Below are 20,388 nucleotides of genomic sequence, written 5' to 3'. Positions count from 1 at the left end.
TTTTAACATACAAACAGACAGACAAAACATAAAAACATCAGCTCCCCTAAATTTATATACAAACAGTGAGTCGGTTGGTTCATCAGTTTTGTGCGTTCACTTCATAGTCACAATTACAATTACCTTATATAATAATTCTTATTGTCAATACAAACTTATAAATCATCATATCATTATTAAAAAAAAAGAAAAAAGAAATTTGACTACGCTTTTATTCGATCATGCCTTTGTGAGATAACTATATTTTAAGTAATTTATTCTAGAACAAATCATATAATCGTGCCAATTCTATCCTAAAATAAAAGAAAAAAGAAGGAAAAAGAATACCATTATATAAGTATAATATCCAATACCAAAAATGAAAAAAGAAAAATAAATTCAATATTATTCCTTATTATCTAGCATTTCAAATACTCTATTTTTGTATTTCATCATTCAGCCATAGATAGAAAAGATCCCAAATTATATAAAATTGTTTATCTTCTTGCTCTCTAATTTCAAAAGTCAATCTACTCATCTCAGCACATTCCAATATTTTTTATATTTATAAATTTCATACATTTATAATATAAGATTACTGATTACTTTAAAATGTGTGTTTTTGTTGCATGAATGCTACCACATATTTTGTCTGAGAAGGCTAAAGAGAAAAAACAGTTTTTACTTTCTTCTACCAGAGATTAATCTTGTTAAGAATCATAGTTTAGAACACCCCTTCATAGTCTAGAACAGGGGTGGGGAACCATGGCCCTTTGTGAACTTCAACTCCCAGAATTCCTGAGCCAGCCGTGCTGAGTGTAAAGGTTCCAACTAACAAACCCAAGCAAATCAGAACTCTCAGGCCAAGCACTTCCTCAAAGAATTTCTTTATTGGGTAAATCATATTGGCACACTTGAAGAAAAGCCAACTCTGACTTTTCCCATTGTTACAGTATAATTAAAGCCAGTAATGACCTCTTTGTCCCAGTGTCAGTCATGTTGGCCAATTAGGTTGGTGGGCTTCTCAGGTATTTGTCTCCTCCTTTCACCATTGCCCAGGAGATGACCTTGGTTCTCACAAGAAAGCTTTATGTTGTGTTTAGTGATATATTCCAACATCCCTCCCTCTCCCATACAGTATGGCAACGTTGAACCAGGTTCAGCCAGGTTCAGTTCGGTGTTGACACTGAGCCAACTATGATGCCAGCTCAGGAATTCTGGGGGCTGAAGCTTACAAGTCATAAAAGGGCCATGGTTCCCCCCAGGGGTGGGAATTGACCGGTTCGGACTGGTTTAGGTGAACCAGATGTTAAGTTTGCATCTGGTTCACCAAACCGGTATTTGAACCGACTGGCTGGCCCCACCCACCCTACCCCTCCCCTCCCAGGAGTCTCCATGCAGGCCATTTTCGATGGAGGTAAGTGCAGGGTTCACGCGGAGGCTCTGGGAGGGGGAAAAAGCCTGAAACAAGACGTTCCGGTAGGCCATGCCCACCATGGCCATACCCACCTAGCAACTGGGCAGTGAACCGGTTTCTGGGATTTTTGAATCCCACCCCTGTCCCCACCTCTAGTCTAAAAGAATATCACTGCTAAACAAAATGCAAAGTAGAAGAGCATTAGAATGAAACAAGTGTAGAGTAGCATAGGAATAACACGCCTGAAAGAAACCGGGGAAATCCAAATTAAAATTCTTTCCTCTTCAATCTTTTTGACTTGTCTCGGTTTAGGGTTCACAGAAGTAGACAGGGGAGATAAAAAGACATATTTGCACCAAGGTGTTGCCTCAGAGTTCACTTGGCCTTGACATACTTTGCATTACATCTGCTGCCAAATTAAAACTCATCCCACCCCTCACCCCCCAAGAAGATGAGAACATAGAATTGTTTGCGTAATATTTGTCATTAAAAAGAAACAAGGGTAGAAATCATTTTTTACTTTTCGTTTCTTTTCCCCAAATCAGTGTAAGAGCTGCTTTGGTGCTGTATGAGCATGTTGGGCCATTTCATACGTTATTTCATCTACGAAGCAACCCTCTTCACCTTTTATCCCATCACTCAGTGATAAAATCCAAAGTAAATACTGGGCCCTTTTCCTTCTCATAAAAGGCTGGAATAGTGGCTGTTGTACTATTTTTTCCTCCAATAAATACATTTCTGGCAGAAATATTCTCAGGCCTGTTACTTTTTGCTGCCAAGGAAGCGAATACCAGGAAATGCATAGAAATTGTAGGTTTTCAGCCTGGCTTCCAAACATTTTGTACAAGAGCACATAAATATTAGCACTTTTATCTCAACAACAGGGGAGAACAACTTGTGGCTCCAGGGCTGCACCTATCCTCAAATAACTTCTGTTCCCGGTTGCTCCTGGTTGTTTCCAGCAAGTACTCTTCAGACCTGGATGACTTCTGAACCGACCCCAATTGGCTTGCCTTCCTGGCACCTGAGTCCTATCACCTGACACCCATCTGTGCTCCCACGTATCCCCCTCCCCCTACATATGTGTGGCAACTCCAAAACGGTGCATTGTAGCACCTTTGAATGGTGCACTTTCTCAGACAGAGACACAAAAAGAGAAAAAAATTAATCTATAAAAATAGTTATAAGTCTGATGCTGGCTGGAGAATCTGGTACTTTAAGTCCACACTCCTTAAAGTTTGAAAAACATTACTTTAGAGCTTTAACTGTCTAGAAAGCACATGAACCCTTAAAGCATATTGGAAAACATACAACTGTAGCCTAAAGGCTGTATTTTGCAATCTTTTTAAAGGAGTAGCTCTGCAATAATCAAGATTGATTATATTGGAGATGCAGACAATAAGAAAAATGCTTTTCTGTCTATAAAAATGTATCATCTGTCTACATCCACCCACCTCCATGCTTTGGAAATACAGAATGTTTCAGTATCTGTTTGAAGTATGTGAAAAGACACCAATAAAAAAACTGTATTGCGTATGTATTACTGAAAAATGTATGAGTAATGTACATTTTGGATAATAGTCCTGGCAATAATACATCCCAATTTGATCTCAAAGAAGGGATTCACACTTCTATGCTGCTGGACTGTAGGTTATGGTCATAGCCATAGCCAAAACAGTAGCCAAACATTTGGGAATACTGTCAAGAGGCATATTATTAGATATACTTGTGCAGATGTACTCCTTATTGCAATCACATTTGGCTCATTTGCTTATTTTGGAGGGAGGAGAGATAATAAACACACATTACAGGTAGTGCTGTGGGTTAGGGTGTCAAACTGGATTTCTTTGAGGGCCAGATCAGCACTGTAGTTCTCCTCTGTGGGCCGGTGGGTGGGGGGTGGAGGAGACGCGACGGACGCCTCTTGCAACACTGGTGGCCAAAACGGGGTGTCGGGTCCCCCTGTGTCCCATTTTGGCCAGCAGAATGCTGTAGGACGCCATCCGGGCTGAAAACAGGCCACGCCAGGGCGCATGGCCTCCTGTGCCCTGTTCTGGCTGCTAGAGGCACCATGGGCTATTTCCAGGCTGGCCCCCTGGATCAGATTTAAGCACTATGTGGGGCTGATCCAGCCTGCGGGCTTTGAGTTTGACACCTCTGGTCTAGGTACAACGGTAAGGGAATCTGCCCATCACAATTATAACTTGATGATTGCAAAGTGAGTTGGTCCTATGACTGACTTGCCTTTATGACCCTTTTTGTGGTGGTGGTGAAGTGAAACACTGCAGCCATTAAGGAAATGAATGAATTGCCCTGGGCAGAGTTTTGCTAAAAACCAGAAGTAAATGCTGCTTTTTGGAAAAACTGTCGTAAAATGTGATCATGTGACTGCAGGAAATGGCCATAAATGCAGCCCAGTTGCCAAATGCCAAAAATGCAGTCAGGAGACCATGGTCCCCACAAGTATCAGAACTTCAAATCCAAGTCAGAAGTATCCTGATAAGTGACCAGTTGTAAGTTGAGCAGTAACTGTATTCATGGCTTTATCTAACTAACATTTTGATATATTATTGAGTGTGGATGTTTTCACATCTCTTTACTGCTAATTTTTAGGAAACAATTTGCAAGGTTATATCAAACTGGACTATTATTTCATATTTATTTATTAAAATATTGCCAAAAAATTCAGGAAAAGGTCTCTTTCACTCCGTATTATGTAACCATTTTAAGTGGCTAGATACTGTAGCTTGTAAATCATGTTATTTCACAATGGAATATAGTTCCATCTCATGAATCTGATTCTTTAATAACTTGTGGTCTAATAATGTTAGTTCTCCTGTTCCTGCCTAGTCAACTAGTACCTTTCTAGATATCTGTGTTTCTAAGTCCCAAAGGTGTTTTGTCCCCTCCAAAGACAAATGGACTTTCTTGGTGTTTTCTCTGAAAATGTTTCGCTTCTCATCTAAGAAGCATCTTCAGTTGAACTGAAGATGAGTCTTCTTCAGTTCAGCTGAAGAAGCTTCTTGGATAAGAAACAAAATGTTTGCAAAGAAAAACACCAAAAAAGTCCAGTCGCCTTTTAGAAAAATCACCTTTGGGATAACCATGACTTGGATGATTGAGAATTGAGAATCTGCACCGACTGTGCTTTGAAACTTCCAGTTTCTCCATATTCAGTTTCTATAAGAGCGAAGTTTCATTTAAGCCATTGTGAATCAATATCTCCCCTGCAGACTTCTAGATTAGCAGGGAGTAATAGATGCTACTAATACAAATGCCCCTTTATCATTTTTAACCATAATCTTTGAACAGTTATGCTTTCAGGTCCAAACAAGATGAGAGGAAAAGGCTTTATAAAGCTCTTTAGTTTTTTTTTTAAAAAAAATTAAGATAGCAATTGCCATCTAAATTTTAACTCTCTAATGGGAAGTTGTTATTTTTTTCAGAAGCTATTAGTAATAAAAGGGCGCTTCTACTGAGATTGTAACAAGTAAATAGTTAAACAACCTTTTCCTTGCAGCTATTCTTTTAAAAGTAAAATTTTAGAGCTTGATATTTGCTACAAACCATTAAGAAATTTTCAGTGTTATGCTTAATGTTTGTCCAGTTTCATCCTTTGTAGCCACATGTGTTTTTATAGCTGAGCAAAAATGCATTTCCTAATTTTGTCCATAGAAGGCATGCAATTATTTTTGTAGATTCTATCCATTCCCTTTCTTACTATGTATTTGACACTTTCCTCAACTTCAGGAAAACCCACAATGAAATTATAATAAAAACTATATATTAAAGAAAATACTCAATTTTGAAACAGTGCAGTCTAATCTTTCCAGATGTCTATAGATAAGGACCATTCAATCATCAAGTGCTGCAAAAAATTGCTGAAAGAATATGATGTGTGCTCACTGTATTTTATCGATAAGGCTCAAAAACACATGAAACATTTATATGCTTCAATCATTTATCTCTAATCTGGCATTCTTCTGGTTCTATTTCTATTATAATTCTCAGATATCCTGGGTATGCATATTAGGAGAGTTGCAGTTTCAACAACTTTGAAGGATACTTCAAAAATTAGGAAAAGCTAGCTTAGATATTTCATTGCCTATAAAATGTGCCCTTGCAAGTATTGACTGAGTTCAGATTATGAATCAAGATAAATCTATACTTTCTTTTTTTCAATATTCACAATTAAAACACAAAGTTTTAATGCAGAGAAATTATATATTTGAAAAGCATTTGGGTTAAAATAGGATGTGTCGTAAGTTCAACTCACTTTTTCACTCCAAATTCTTTATGATCTTTATGAAACCTAAGAGTTCAAAACATCCTAATTTCTCAAACTACTATGCATAAAAATATTGGGAAGTGGAGACTGAGAGAACAAGGGGCAATCTAAATGCATTTATCAAATAATTAGTCATCTCTAAATTACCCCATCCAAACCGTGGCTCCATCAAAAAGACCATGTGGTTGAATAATCAATGGAATGGCATCATAAATAAGCACTGAAGATACTATGTGAATTTAAGTTCCTGGAAATTTGAAGATGTTAGATCAGTGGTAGAGTGCACAACATTATATGGAAGAAAGTTACAAGAAAGGCAAACTGGCATATTTTGCTGTGAAATTACTACAGAGACTTTCTTAATGAGACAATCTGAGAAACATGAAAGTAATTGGAGCAAAGGACAACAAAGGGTTTACAAAAGGGGAAAAGAGAGTGAATATTGCACAAGGAGGGGATGGATTAGAGAGATCTGAATAAACAGAGCTTTTTATTATATTTTACCTTGTCTTTTTTTTACATTTTATCTTGTCTGTAGCAATGGTGCTAAATTATCATGGCATTGATAGCGGGCCACACTGTAAGAGAAATATTACAGAAAAAAAAAAACAGTTGGGTTTGCTTTGGCTCAGTTAAGTCTTGGTTTATAGATGATGAATTCTTCTCTTTTAGGATTAAAATATATCAAAAGTTGAGGAAATCCCAGGTGAAAAAGCCATCCAGAGCAAAATTAATCAATTTCAAGTCATTGTATGCATCTATTGGCAAAATCTATGAATTAATCACAGAAATACAACATGCATTTTGAATCATGTAATTTGTGAATTTCCCTATCCTATCTACTGCACTGTTTCCCAGAAAATTCTGCCCTCTATTTATTTGATTCTTTGATAAATACATGTTGGTGCTATTGGCTCTCCTCTTTTATCACTCAGAATTGGTGTATGTGTGTGTGTGTGTGTGGTGGTGGTGGGAAGGTAAAGCTACATCCGGAAACTTAACGTCATTGATCTTCTAGCCATCTCTGGAGTTACTTTGATTGATTTTGCTCCCTCAAGTCAAAAAGTACAAAGTAATTTTCTATGACCAGCCATGGTCCCATTCTTTAAATAATTAACAGCAGCCTTCTGGTTGGATGTAAAATTCATTAGTGTGTGTGTGTGTGTGTGTTTGTGTGTATTAATGTGTACACACACACACAAACTATTCCATGAGGCAAGAAGTAAGAAAAAAAAATCCTACAGTTTATGATCTTTTTAAAAAGGTGATTTAGGACTCATCCTCAAATCCTGTCACCTATGAAATAGATGTCCCACTGTTTTTAGAGCGCTATGTCCTCATAAGGTAGCCTATGTGTTATTCCCGACTTAATCCAGAAGGATCTAAATTAATCCTTACAGTTCCGGTTCTTAGTGGTGTTTCCATCTGCTCCATCCTAGAGCTTGTATCATCTTTGATACTTCATTCACTACCACGGTGATGTGTAGTTAAGGACAGGCATTTGCTGACTCCTATCGGCTTGTCAAGGCTGCAGTAGGCACACTGCCTATCTTTCAGTGACCACTGCCCTTCACAACCAATTTAGCTTAGGCTGAAAATGAGGCTGGACACTGGGTTTCTGCTGGGGCATCTGCCTACCTAACTCATGACCTGTGTTTTGTGAGCTCCTCATAGATACTAGTATATTATTCTTGTGAGAAACTGCTACCCCCTATTATTGAATTTGTGTTCAGCAGCTATCAGAAGACTGTAACTAATCCCTAAAAAAGGGCTGGCAGTTGATTTTCCATAGATTCATTACAGGTTTTCTCTTGTCAGAAAGAGAACCATTACAGGTTTTCTCTTGTCAGAATTTTTTGGGTTATGTTTGCTGTTGCTTTTATTATGGGTGGGTGAAAAGAGAAGAGTGGCATTTTGTCTACTCCAATGCCATTTTCTGATTGGGCTATTGGGGTATTTCTGGTTGCCACAATCACAGCTATTTGCTGATAGCAGTGCTCTCTCTTGCAGCACTTATTCCGTTGGTATATTTGGGATACACTGGGGTGAAATTCACAAAGAGTTCTCTTTCACTCCCTATTATGTAACCATTTTAAGTGGCTAGATACTGTAGCTTGTAAATCATGTTATTTTACAATGGAATATAGTTCCATCTCATGAATCTGATGCTTTAATAACTTGTGGTCTAATAATGTTAGTTCTCCTGTTCCTGCTTAGTCAACTGGTACCTTTCTAGATACCTGTGTTCCTAAATCCCAAAAGTGTTTCGTCCCCTCCAAAGACAAATGGGCTTTCTTGGTGTTTTCTCTGAAAATGTTTCGCTTCTCATCTAAGAAGCATCTTCAGTTGAACTGAAGATGAGGCTCTTTGGGCCCAAGCAAAAGGAAACCCAGTAAACTGGTGTCCAAAAATAACCCAGCTGACTGACTGAAAAGGTAGAGGATGGGCCTAGGATAAAGTGAAGGGAGCTCTTTTTATGTGTGTAACCATAGCTTGTGTAACCTGCTTCAACACTGCATTACTCTTCTGCTGTATTGACCTGGCAGCCAGGATACTCATAAACCATGATTAGAAACAGCCTGGGTTTCAAGTTCTGGCTTTTTAAAGCAGTTCTTCAGATGTTTACACGGTTCCTAGGCACACAAATTGTTAAGGGGAAGACTTGCTTCTGCAAAGCTGAGTCACACTGGATGACTTTGTTGCAAAGCCATTCTGAATCATCACTTCAGCTGAGAAGGCAGCTAAAGCCTTCATCAAGTGTAGCATCCACTACACTTGCCTAAGCCTGCCTGCCACACCTCCAAGAAGAGTGACTGGGGAAGCCTGGAGAAGCTGGTTGGGATAAGACAAAATATTAAGGGAACCCTCTAATTACTGCTCTTAAGTTGTCCCATGATAAAAATGGAAGAATCTGATAACTTGCAATCCCTAGTATTGCACAGATTAGAGTTTTAGTCCAGGCAGCCAAAGTATAGTAACATACTTTCCTAACAACAGCTCAAGAATGCATATTAATGCAACCACGAGAAAGAGCAAGATATAGCAAGATACACAAAGTTAGGGGGAAAAATATATCTACAGTTTTGACAAAGGGATGTGGCAGAAGTAGAAACCGACAACAGTTGGCATTCTAGTCAAGATGAACATCTCAAAACTGACTCTAGAACGAAGAAGTGGCTATATCTGCATTTGAAGCAATTCTCTGACAACTTTTATTATTTCCCTGGCAATAAGATCTTCCCAAAGCAAAGGAGAGACAGAAATTGACAGAACTATCACACTAGAAGCAATTAGACAAAATACAAAGTGTTCAATTTTAAATTATAGATTGATTCAATGATTCAAGAAGCTCCATTAATAACCAGATAGAGAAGAATAAATCACAGACAATTGTTTGATTGGCAAAATCTGCACTTTATCTTCTGATTTTAAAGGACAAAGCCACTCACATAAAATCAACGCAAAATCAGGTACTAGTCTGGTTAAAAATAAAGTAGCAAAAGAAACAAACTTTGAATGAAAAACCCTGCCAGCAATAATGACAGATACTTTTTGCCAAACCAGATTTGTTTTCAATGTTCTAAATTTTGATTCCAAGATCTGGCATTTACCCGAAAACCATTTTCTATCCAAGGAGGAATGGTAGTAGTTTTTTGGGTTGGGTGCTTCAGCCAAATTTGTTTGGTAGCAACTGAAGGTAACTAATTAATGCAAAAAATATCCTGCATTGCATCTTAAAGAATATTGTAAGTTAAGAGGATAGTTTTTTAAAAAAAATAATCCTCCTGCCCTGGAAATTATTCCTTCCCATGGTATTTACTTAACATCTGCCCTGAATAAGAATTCTGGAGAAATAAAGCCTCTACATGATACATTATGGTATTGGTTTGTAAAATAAAATAGAAGTAAGCAGCCAAATAAGTCGGAAATGGTGTAGGGTTTCCCGCTTGGGTGGGGGGTTGGACTAGATGACCTACAAGGTCCCTTCCAACTCTGATTATCTGTTATCTGTTAAGTGGTACATATGGTAGCATCATGGGGCAAGTTTCATCATTTTGATGAAATCTTGGCTTGCTGTGAATGGCAACATTTGTGTAGCCCTAAAAAATAAGCCAGTTCAACCTGTGAATGCATAGGTCTTAGAGATTTATTATAGCTTTCGGGATATGATCCCAACTTTGGATTGATGAGAAAATAGTTTGAGGAATTCAGAAGATTTCCTCCCACCCAAGGTAGCAGTGACAGGTCACTTACAGAACTTAATAGACACTGATACTAACCTGGTCAAGTCTTCAATGTCTACCAACATTGCATCCTGCTCTGTGTGCAATTCATCTCGAATAAGCAGCAGTTGCACCAATTCTTCATTTAAACCTGATTTTGAAAGAAAGAAAAAAAAAGAAGAGTGGGAGGGTGAAAGGAATGTAATTAGTTGTCTTCTGTCCCTAACATTTTGGATACTTCTAGCCACTGTGAGGCAGACGTTTGATATCTCTTTCCAAACAATATTATGGTTTCCATTAGTTTTTTTTGGCTTGCATATAAATTAGGAAGGATGTGACGTCATGTTTTAGGAATAGTAGATAGCAAAATACTGTAATAATACTGTTGTAGGTCTCATGGGATAATCAAGGACAAATTTCTGAAGCACAGAATCTTAAATTATTAAGTTGACAGGCAGTCTATGGAACATCTGGCTTTTCTTCAACTGAAGGAATTGATGAAAACCTTCACAACTGGATATCTAAGGGACTAAAGCTGCATTTGCCATCAGCAGATTGCCAAGGCCAGAAGCTGCATTATCTAAGAAGCCGTGCCCTCCAATTGTGTTGCGACTAAATGTCTTGTGTTTTAATGCCAACCCATCTGGAGTACCACATGATAGCAAAGACTGATGTAAGATACTGCCCTGGCTCTATTGATACATGAAAGCAGCTATTGTTCTTACTATAACAGCTACTGATTTCATAACTGAAGAAAACAACTAAAATGAATTATTTACTCCCTAATTAGATAAAGGCCTCACAGTGTTTCTCAACCTGTTGTCCTCCATATGTGTCAGGACTATAACTAATGTTAGCAAGTTGCAGCCTTGCCAAAAGGTGAATATCTATCTATCTATCTATCTATCTATCTATCTATCTATCTATCTATCTATCTATCTGATTTATAAGGCTGCCCAACCCAAAGAATGTGTCTCTGGATGGCATACAAGATTAAAACAAGCAATAAAAGAAAAAAAACCTCACATTGCATTAAAACATACCAATATATAAACATGATATGTATTTATGTAAAAATTCACACATTCTCCATGACAAATTGACCCATTTTTGGTGTTCAGAGTGGAAAATGGAAGTGACAGAAGAACTCAATGGCAAATCATCAGCCCAACCCAAAAGCCGAATTTGGCTCCAAATTGTCTTTTATTCCCAGAAAAAAACACAAGCTATTTCATACAGTACTGGAAAAAACAGATGTATTCTTTAGCCCAATATTCATTTTTTGTTTGGGGATGCCTGCACTCTCTCCCATCATCTCATTAATTTGTGTAATCTATTCTCCCACCTTAAGTGAGAATATTAATATCAATTTATAAATTGTCAGTTTATTCAGCTGGGGATGCTGAAGAACCCTGAGGAAGTCTATATGCAAATTACAAAATAACAATTGGTTCCTAGGCTACTGGCAGAAGCATGATGTCCAATCTAAGATTTATTCTTATCTAGTATATCATTATAATCTTGCCACGGGGACAATGGAACCTAATATACAGTACTTTGACCTTAAAGTATAAAATATAATAATAGTGAGACAAGGAAAAAAGTCAGAAGACATATTTTCCACTTACTTTCTATCTGTGAATGTAGATCATTGACTATCACTTGTAGTTGCCCAATTGTCATATCTCTCAGGTCTGTGGGTTTTAAACTTCTTTTCATCAAGCATTCACTTATATGAGGCATATGTGGCAGCTAAAAATAACATTAAAACATTTAAGGCATGCATTAGTTTGAGCAGCACACTCTTTGTTTTCAATAATCAACTTCCTATGTCAAAATGGTAGCAATAACATTGATAATTTTTAATATTATATTAAAGTGTCTTGAACAGTGCACATTACAACATTCATTTAGTGACCATTCAAAGTTACAATGACCCTGAAGAAAATGACTTATAATCATTTTTCACACTTGCAACCGTTACATCTCCAGGGCCACATGATCACAACTCAGGAGTTTGGCAACTGGCATGGTTGAAATGTCCCAGGGTCAGGTGATCACCTTTTTGACTTTCTAATAAGTAAAGTCAATGGGGAAGCCAGATTCACTTAACAATTGAGTTACTAACTTAACAACTGCAATGATTTACTTAGCAACTGTGGCAAGAAAGGTTTGGGAGAAAATCAGGAGAGGGTGTTCTTTGCTTAGTTCCAGTGATATCTGGGAATTAACAGTATTCAACGAATTACAGAAACATAACTCATCCAGAGACTATGTTCTTAGGTACTTTTCTTACGTAGCTTCAGCAACTGCTGAAAAGCAACAAGATTGCTACTGCAGTTTATAAGATTGAATTGCAATGCCCAATCTGTAATGACACAAAATTTGTGTACCTCTGTTCTGATATATGAAATACAGTTCAAATGCAGGTGGTACTAGGATTATAACAGCAATTGGAACCAATATTTCCATTACTCAAGTTACGTGGTCATAAAACACAATGTCATTTGGCCGTGCTGCTTAGCAATGGCAACCCTCATTTCCATTTTTAAGTGAGGATCCCGTATCATTAAGTGAGGGCTACTGTGAGAGCAGGAGTGATTTAACAGGAGTGACTTGTAATGTTCTTTGCTGGATTCCCCATTGCCTTTGCTTGTGGGAAGCTGGTAAGGAAAGTTACAAATTGTGATCATGTGACTACAGTACGTGGCAACCATCATGCATGAAATCTGGTCATCAGGAGCCCGGAATATGATCACAGCTGCAACATGGTGGACTGCTTGTAAGTCCCCCCCATTCAGTGCTTTTGTAACTATGAATGACTGCTGAACTAATGGCTGTAACTTGAGGAATAACCATATGTTATTTTTTAAAAACATATTCTAAGTCTACAAAAATCAACACATGCACTTTAATTTATAAATGCTTCCCTCCACAAAGATGATGGGAAATTGGTAACCCCCAAATGTAAGGAAATGAAAGGCATGAATTCTTATGTGATACATACAAGATCAGCTACTGGAGATTTTTTCCTATTCTGTTTTTCCACCTCTACTTGCATTTTGGCCATTGGCTTTGCCATCGCCAGAGCCATTTTAGCTTCAGCTTGAAGTTTCTTTTGTCTTGTGAGAAAATCCATATCATCCAAGGATTCAGATTCCTCCTCAGTAGTATCTCTGTCAGAATAGGAAGAGCTCTGCTTGCTCTAAAAAAAAGCAAATGTAAAATAAGTATGGACATGTCTCTTTTAAGATCCCATGTACTAATGTAAAAAAAAAAAAGAGAGGAGTACCTCACTTAATTACTCAATATATATACAAATATGTAATTACTCTATATATATATACAAATAAAAAAAGCCACAAATTGATGTAGTTAATATGTGGGCAGAACTATTATACAGGTGTGTATGTTCATGTATATGCACTAAGTTATCTTTGGCAAGAGATAACTGAAGCCTCCTTCAAGTTTGTTATCTCTGCCATCTTTGCCTATTTTTTTTTAGAATAGTTTGTCTTGTTGTTTTAAAGTGTTATAAAGTTTAACAATCTGTAAGCTGCCCATAGTTGCTGGGAATCAGGCAGCACATACATAAATGAATATATGCTTCCATAGCATTTGCACCATCCTTTATCTCGTGATGGATTGCAGTGGGTAGGGCCATATTAGAGAAATCAACAGGGACAAAAAGTACATGGAAGTCACATCCAAAATGGAAGCCCCATGTTTTATTGAGAAATTTAATCATAAAGGAAAAATACTGAATATTATTTAAAACATATTTAAATATCACTATCAAATTTAACCAGCATATTGTGCATCTCTATTCTAGAAGTAGAGAGCTTAGAGCAGAGTTAGTTCCCCAATGTTTCCGGCTTTGTGAATTGGCTGGGCGGGGGGGGAGAGGAAATGGTTCGTGGAAGTGGTTGGCAAGTGTGTGCGCAACTCCATTTGAGTAAGCAGCATGCATGAGTGCTGACTGCTCACCCAACTGGAGTTCACGTGCATGCACTTGCCTGCTGCTCGTGCAACTGAGGATATGTGTGCACACCTTGCAGCCATTTCCACAGCCAGTTGCAGACCTCTTACTAGTGGGCCACGACCACAGGTTGGAGAGCCCTGGCTTAGAAAGCTGTATAAGGCCTCTCTGTTGCCCATTACTGTTTCAAAACATTTTAGGACTGGATTATGCTGGTATTTTTCAATCTCAGCAAGTTTTAAAATATGTAGACTTTTAACACCCAGAATTCTCCAGCAAGCAGCTGTGGGAGTTGAAGCTCACACTTCTTAAAGGACATTAAAGTCAAGCAACATTATTACATGCTCAAACTACATACATACAAAGGCCTTTAAAAAGTCAGTCTTTAGTTTGCCAATAAACGTATTGTATTAAAAGTATATTGAAACAATGATGGAAGAAGGTGGTTTACCCTTCCCAACATTTCTGAAGGATCTACATGTGCTTATCAGATCAACACTCACCATAGGAGACAAAGGTGTATCTAGACTAGTTTCTGTCTTGCTGTCATCAGCATCACTATCTTTGTCACTTCCACTGTCATTGACAAAACAAATTTGTAAATTCATCCCACTCTGTAACCTTGAAAAGAAAGAAGAGCGATAGCTGTCATTTTCTGCAGGGATACTAAATGAACTTAATCAGTGTAAAGTGGATTAAAAGTGGAGTTAAACAGGATTATTTCTAATCTTAAATGTTTACACTCAAAAGCTGCATACTTTACTGTTCATACATTTAAATAAAATTCAATTGGAGACTGATTAACTTAAATGAAATGGCTAAAAATATTAGATTGGAAAAATTATTAATAAACAATTATTAATAAACAAATCTATAACAGAAGACTTTTAGTTCTAGATATTATATTTTTCTTGATATCTGTTATCCATGGTTATTAAATAAAAATTCTTTATTACAGTCATAGGCCTGTATAGGAAGGAAAAATACAGTTACTAATTATAAAAGTTAAAAAATTAATATCTATATCTATCTATAAATAAAAATGAAAAATGATAAGGGTAAGTAAAAATATAAAAACTATAAAAATGAATATATGTCTAACTAAATCTACTCATCATAATACAAAATTCAATTAACAAATCTCATTACTCATTAAGACTGATTTGAAATCTATAGAATAATAATTTTAGTTGTAGATATTATACCCTTTCCTGATACCTAGCTGAATCAGCATAGGTAGTCCTCGACTTATGACCACAACTGAGCCCAAAATTTATGTTGCTAAGTCAGACATTTGTTAAGTGAGTTTTGCCCAATTTATGACCGTGCTTTGTTGTTAAGTGAATCACTGCAGTTGTTTAGGAATAACATTTGCAAGCATTCTAAATTTTGATCACATGACCATGGGAATACTGCTACCATCGTAAGTGTGAGAAAAGGTCATAAGTCACTTTTTTTTAGTGCTATTGTTACTTGGAATGGTAATTAAATGAACTGTTGTAAGTGTCAGGATTCCGGCAGTTACTCCAATTAAATCATGAGCCTCGAGCCACACTCCCAAAACTACAAAGGATTTATTAGAAGTTAACATACCGGCATTTGCCTGGGCATAGCTGACTCTGAGATACATAATTCACTGTCACCCTTGATCCTGCTTTCCCCCCCACCCCTCTCGGTGTATTATCCAATGAAACATGTCCATCGCCAAGAGTCATCAATCATGCTCTCCAATTAGATTTTTGCATGGCAGAAGCTTCAGGCATCTAATCAGTCTCTGAAGAAAATATGAATAGAATGTACTTTCGATTCCACACTGCTGCCTGCTCTTTGAAACCCCCCGTCTTCTTTCTGTTGACAACTATAAAACATGTATACAAAATGTTTTATGAGTTGACAGTAAGTCGAGAACTATCTGTAGTTACAATACAGTGAATTCAGCAATTGAAATGCAGGAAAACAAGTCAGAATAAATGTCACTATGCTCTGTAAAATATAACATCTTAGATAGAGGTGGCTATATGACAGCCAATGTTTGAACTGTAAATTTTATCCTCAAGTCCGCACATCAAAAGGTAGGCAAAATAATCCATACTCCAAAAATTAGGAAAAAGAAGTGAGCAAGACAGTGATTAAAATAATTCTGAGTAGCTTCCCATATGTTACTATTTTTTCATGTCGCATTACAAAATAAAATTCTGTAGCAATGAATTTTCTGCAGAGGCTAAATCCATGCTTCCAAAGTTCACATCTGGCCTTCAGGGTTCACTAATGTTTACAGGATTAAGTATGTCTGTTTATCAAAAGGGAAGAATGCTGTCTAAAATGCTTAAGACATAAAAATAAGAAGAAAATATATTGCACAAATGTTTATGCCAGAGACATAGCTGCAATATAAAATAATGTGGGATTTCAAACAATGAGAAGACTAATCTGTTTGGTTTCAAGGGAGATATGAAAATACTACAATCCCAATGAAATATTTGTCTTTTTCTTCAGAAAAAGCTTTGGAAATTAGTTTATATATTCATTTTAAACAATGATTAATTCATGTGATTTTGAAATTAAAATATATATTGTGTTAATAACAACTTAATATAATCAAATGCTATCATATAATCAAATTAAGATAGGTAACTGTACTTGGAGATAAGCAATGGAAATTCTGTGTATACTGCAGTTGAAGTAAAATAAAAAATATATACTGTTATATCCAACAACTGTCTTCACTCTGGTCCGCTGCTTAAGTGCGAACCAGAACCATCGCTGATTGGCTGAGCCCTCTTGACAGCTCGCTATAAAAGGGAGCTGTCAAACAGGCTCAGCTGTCGCCTGTCGGACGGCTGCCGAATTAGCGGCGGTATGCCCGACTGGGTTACATTGTGGCCAATAAAGCCTGTTAACCTTTCCGACAGGCTCTGACTCTCCTTCTTTGTGCGCCAAACTTAAAATATACCAAAACCCACAACATATTCAATTTAGGTTGCAGGCATTTGTCTAAGCAACAAATGTTTCCATCATTACAGCAACTCATAGACTCTTTTGAAGAGTTAATGGTGCAAAGAAAGCTATCACAGGGATGGATCTTCTGCTGATAAGCCCTACTGAGGAGCAAATTGTAAGGCACCTTAAAATAAGGAGAAGGAAAGAAGTATAGTGATTTAGTAGTACCTTTGCTATGGGCCATAAAAGGTTAAAAAGAGACACCCTCTAGTGGATCTCAGTTCTTGGAGACTGTACAGATCCAGTCATGTGGTTTGCTATTGTTTTCTTAGATGTTTTTCAACCACACAGTTTAGCTTATTCCCTCAAGCTGTCCCATCCCAGTCCAAACCAATTCTAGGAGTCTTGAGTCAGCAGACAGAAATCTGTTTGGCTTCATTTTAAATGTTTATTCATCAGTAATCTACAATAATAATATAATTATTATAATCTATTTTATAAACTGGGAAAAACTGATATGCCATGTGTAATTGTCTGAGTGGTATAATTCTAATATCAAGAGATAAGCCTTTTAAGCATGCTTACAGGTTAATTTTAAAACTGATTTTAATTTCCCTTTGACTGTAAAGCACATTTCCTTTTAAAGGTGTTGGATTTCAACTTGCAGCATTATAGCCAGCACTGAAATTTAAGTTCAACATATTTAGAGAGAAAAAGTTAGCAAACACTAAATTAAGGTAATGTCACCTTAATACAGTGATTTTGAGTACCCATGTTCCCTGTTCTTTTTATCTATTCCTATATCTTAAGTAGAAGGGATCTATGCAAAATAAATTGCTTGTAGTTAGACTTACAATTATTGAACTTAAAAAAAGCAGGGGAGGAAGGGAAATAGCATGGCAAACTCATGCCTGTTATGAAGATACCTTAAGCACCTCTTAGAAAAATGAAATAATTTACTAGATGAGCATGCACTACCAGGCCATAGATAAGCTAAATCTGGAATGTTAAATATTGTCCTAATTTTAATAAAAGGGAGGGAGAAATTACAATGGTGATTTAAACAATTTACCTGCAGCAATAATAAAAATATAATCACTTCTTATTTAGATACATAAATAAATGCTTCAACCATCATTCCTGCTATCTTTACCAATTCTGAGATCAACCACAAGATGGCCTGTAGCACTTTCTGCAATTTGCAGCACTGATTTATGTTGTGGTGGATCCATATTAAAGGATGTACTTTTAAAATTCAACGATCAGACATCTATTTGTGTTTATAGAGAGACATCTGCTAAAACATTATTAACTTGCATGTGAGGCAGAAATAAAGCAATATTTTTAAAAGACATATTTCAATACTACATTGCTGTCCTACTACAAAACAATTGCTCCACAAAAGTGTTTTTTTTAATGAGGCTGATACTCTTATTATGGATATCTGGACTTCTATTCAGCCTTCTCACCATAAATTCCTGAATTGTGTGATGTCAAGCCATAAAACAATTAAGTATAATTAATAGCCACAGATACATAGTAGGTTGCATAGAAAGGCATGCTTTTTCCAGGCATATATGTAATATTCATATAGGAATCATAATTTATAGGAAAATTATTCCAAATTTGTTCTTTCATTAAGAACTTGAAATATGGTAGACAATGAAAGTAATCATCAAGCAAAGACATAATAAGCATATGCTTTGATTTATATTATTCCTTGATAGCTCCCCCCTCACTTTAAGATTTAATTTTGTATTACTCTTCGTGCAAAAGGACAGTAAAATATTACTTTCCATTTACTTTAATGCTTCTTTGGATGCATTATTAATACGTAATATATAATGAATAATTATATGCATATTTTTATGCTATGCCCTTTTCTGCTGAACAAGGTTTTCAATGGATATTAGATTTAAATTTTAAACCTTAAGGCATAAATTACAGATACCCAGGGACTATTTGTTTCTTTGTTCTAGCATTGCTTGCAAAGGGAAATACCATAGGCTTATTGGTACATTTTTTTTTTGCATAAGGCATAATATCCTTAACAAATGTGTAAGCACATTCTTAATTTCAAGTATGAATTAAGGCAATTTAAGGATTTATCTGTAGTTCTAGTCACCTGGGAATAAATTCATAAAGTTTATTTCTGAATAAGTCCACCATTTGGGTCAGTTCAAAAGCCCATGTAGTTTTACATTCTGTGTAACACAGTCATTATCAGGAAACTCACAATGATGAAATGAAGTTTCCCCCTCTGAAGCTGTGTTTCTGGAGAAACACAGAGAAATAGCATTTGCCGATCTATTCTCCATGTATTTTTCTAGTCCCCGTTTAAAACTTACTTGGGGACATAATGAAATCTAACTTTCACATTTCAATTAATTGTTCCATTATACTACCAATGTGATGTATAGTTTTGGTTGCTGTTCTTTTGGTTCACCATTTAGCTAACAGATTACTGAACTGTCAGGAAAAATTCACTGGATCAGAAAATATTGATTTCTAGGGTGACTTGAAAGATCTATGAGATCCAGAATGTGATCCTGAATGAAGAAATTGACCTGGTGTATGTTATCACAATCTTTCTGGGCAAAAATGTGAGTGTCAATTTGAATGAACAATAATGGCTAGGAATTCAAGCACAGAAGGGGAGAAATGATTGAGAACAACATGAAATCATAGAATATCATGATATCAAAGAATATCTTGTCTAGCAATGTCATACCATAACATACAAGTCTTGTAATAGCATAAAGCAGAACTGGGATTCTGTTTTATATTATCCAACAGTCTTACTACCTGAACTTATTTTGGAGGTAAGGAGCCATGTCCCTCCCAAATAATTGTGCCTGAGCATTTAACATCCTTTCATTTATAATTTATTTATTAAAATATTTGTTTTTCATATGCTTTAAAACCTCTATGTCATGAAAAAAACCACTAACACACAAATCAACAACAGCCTAAAAGTCAGCAGACGACGAAAGACAGCAGCAAAAGAATAGTCATAAAATAGTTTTCCAAGCTATTTTTAATAATCTATTTTAAAAGAGGGAAAAAAATAGATAACACATGCACATTGTGGCACAATTGCATGAATAAAATTGCAATCTAGAATGCTTTCCACTGTTGCTAATTATATTAAGCTACCAAATATAAAGAGTAAACATTTAGTAACAGAAAATTCTAAAACAAAATGTAATCATTTAATTGCTTGTTGGTTTCGTACTCTAGAAGAATCCCCGAAACTTGGGGAAATCTAGTTTCAATTCTAAAAATATTCCAGTTTTCCTGGAATAGTAAGAACCTTTAAGTCATTCAATCTAAAGAAAGAGTTTATGGCCACACAGAGGTAGCCAATGCTATGTTTATTGCATTCAGATGTTACTGTATGAGAGAACACATTATTCATGCAGTTGTGAAAGTCAAAGGCATCTTGTCTTGACTGATCCCTTGAATCAAGCAGATGCAACCCACTTAGATTCAGATGATGAAAGCACAGTTCTTGGATAGCAGTGTCTGGGGAAGATTCCTTGCAACATTTTGTGGTAACAGA

The 20,388-nt window shown here is 36.4% G+C and overlaps 1 protein-coding gene across 11 annotated transcripts in view; it reads right to left on the bottom strand.

Annotated features, from left to right (window-relative positions):
- SCHIP1 (schwannomin interacting protein 1) overlaps positions 1–20,388 on the bottom strand; it is a 319,470-nt gene that overhangs the window by 1,002 nt on the left and 298,080 nt on the right. For 6 of the 11 annotated variants that reach the window (XM_087933346.1, XM_087933350.1, XM_087933349.1 and 3 more), the window contains 5 exons: positions 14,390–14,507; positions 12,915–13,112; positions 11,536–11,659; positions 9,965–10,058; positions 6,214–6,262 (listed from right to left, as the gene is read on the bottom strand). In XM_087933346.1, the coding sequence (XP_087789472.1) occupies positions 6,214–6,262; positions 9,965–10,058; positions 11,536–11,659; positions 12,915–13,112; positions 14,390–14,507 (583 nt within the window). Of the gene's footprint in view, positions 1–6,188; positions 6,263–9,964; positions 10,059–11,535; positions 11,660–12,914; positions 13,113–14,389; positions 14,508–20,388 lie in introns of all 11 variants that reach the window. The other 5 variants (XM_087933348.1, XM_087933351.1, XM_087933355.1 and 2 more) reach the window with 2 other exon arrangements.

This window comes from Pseudonaja textilis, chromosome 4, assembly GCF_049901715.1.
Source record: "Pseudonaja textilis isolate UNSWEBS1 chromosome 4, rPseTex1.2, whole genome shotgun sequence".
Classification (NCBI taxonomy): domain Eukaryota; kingdom Metazoa; phylum Chordata; class Lepidosauria; order Squamata; family Elapidae; genus Pseudonaja; species Pseudonaja textilis.
Note: the sequence above shows the minus strand (reverse complement) of the source record. Positions and strands in the feature narration are given on the sequence as shown.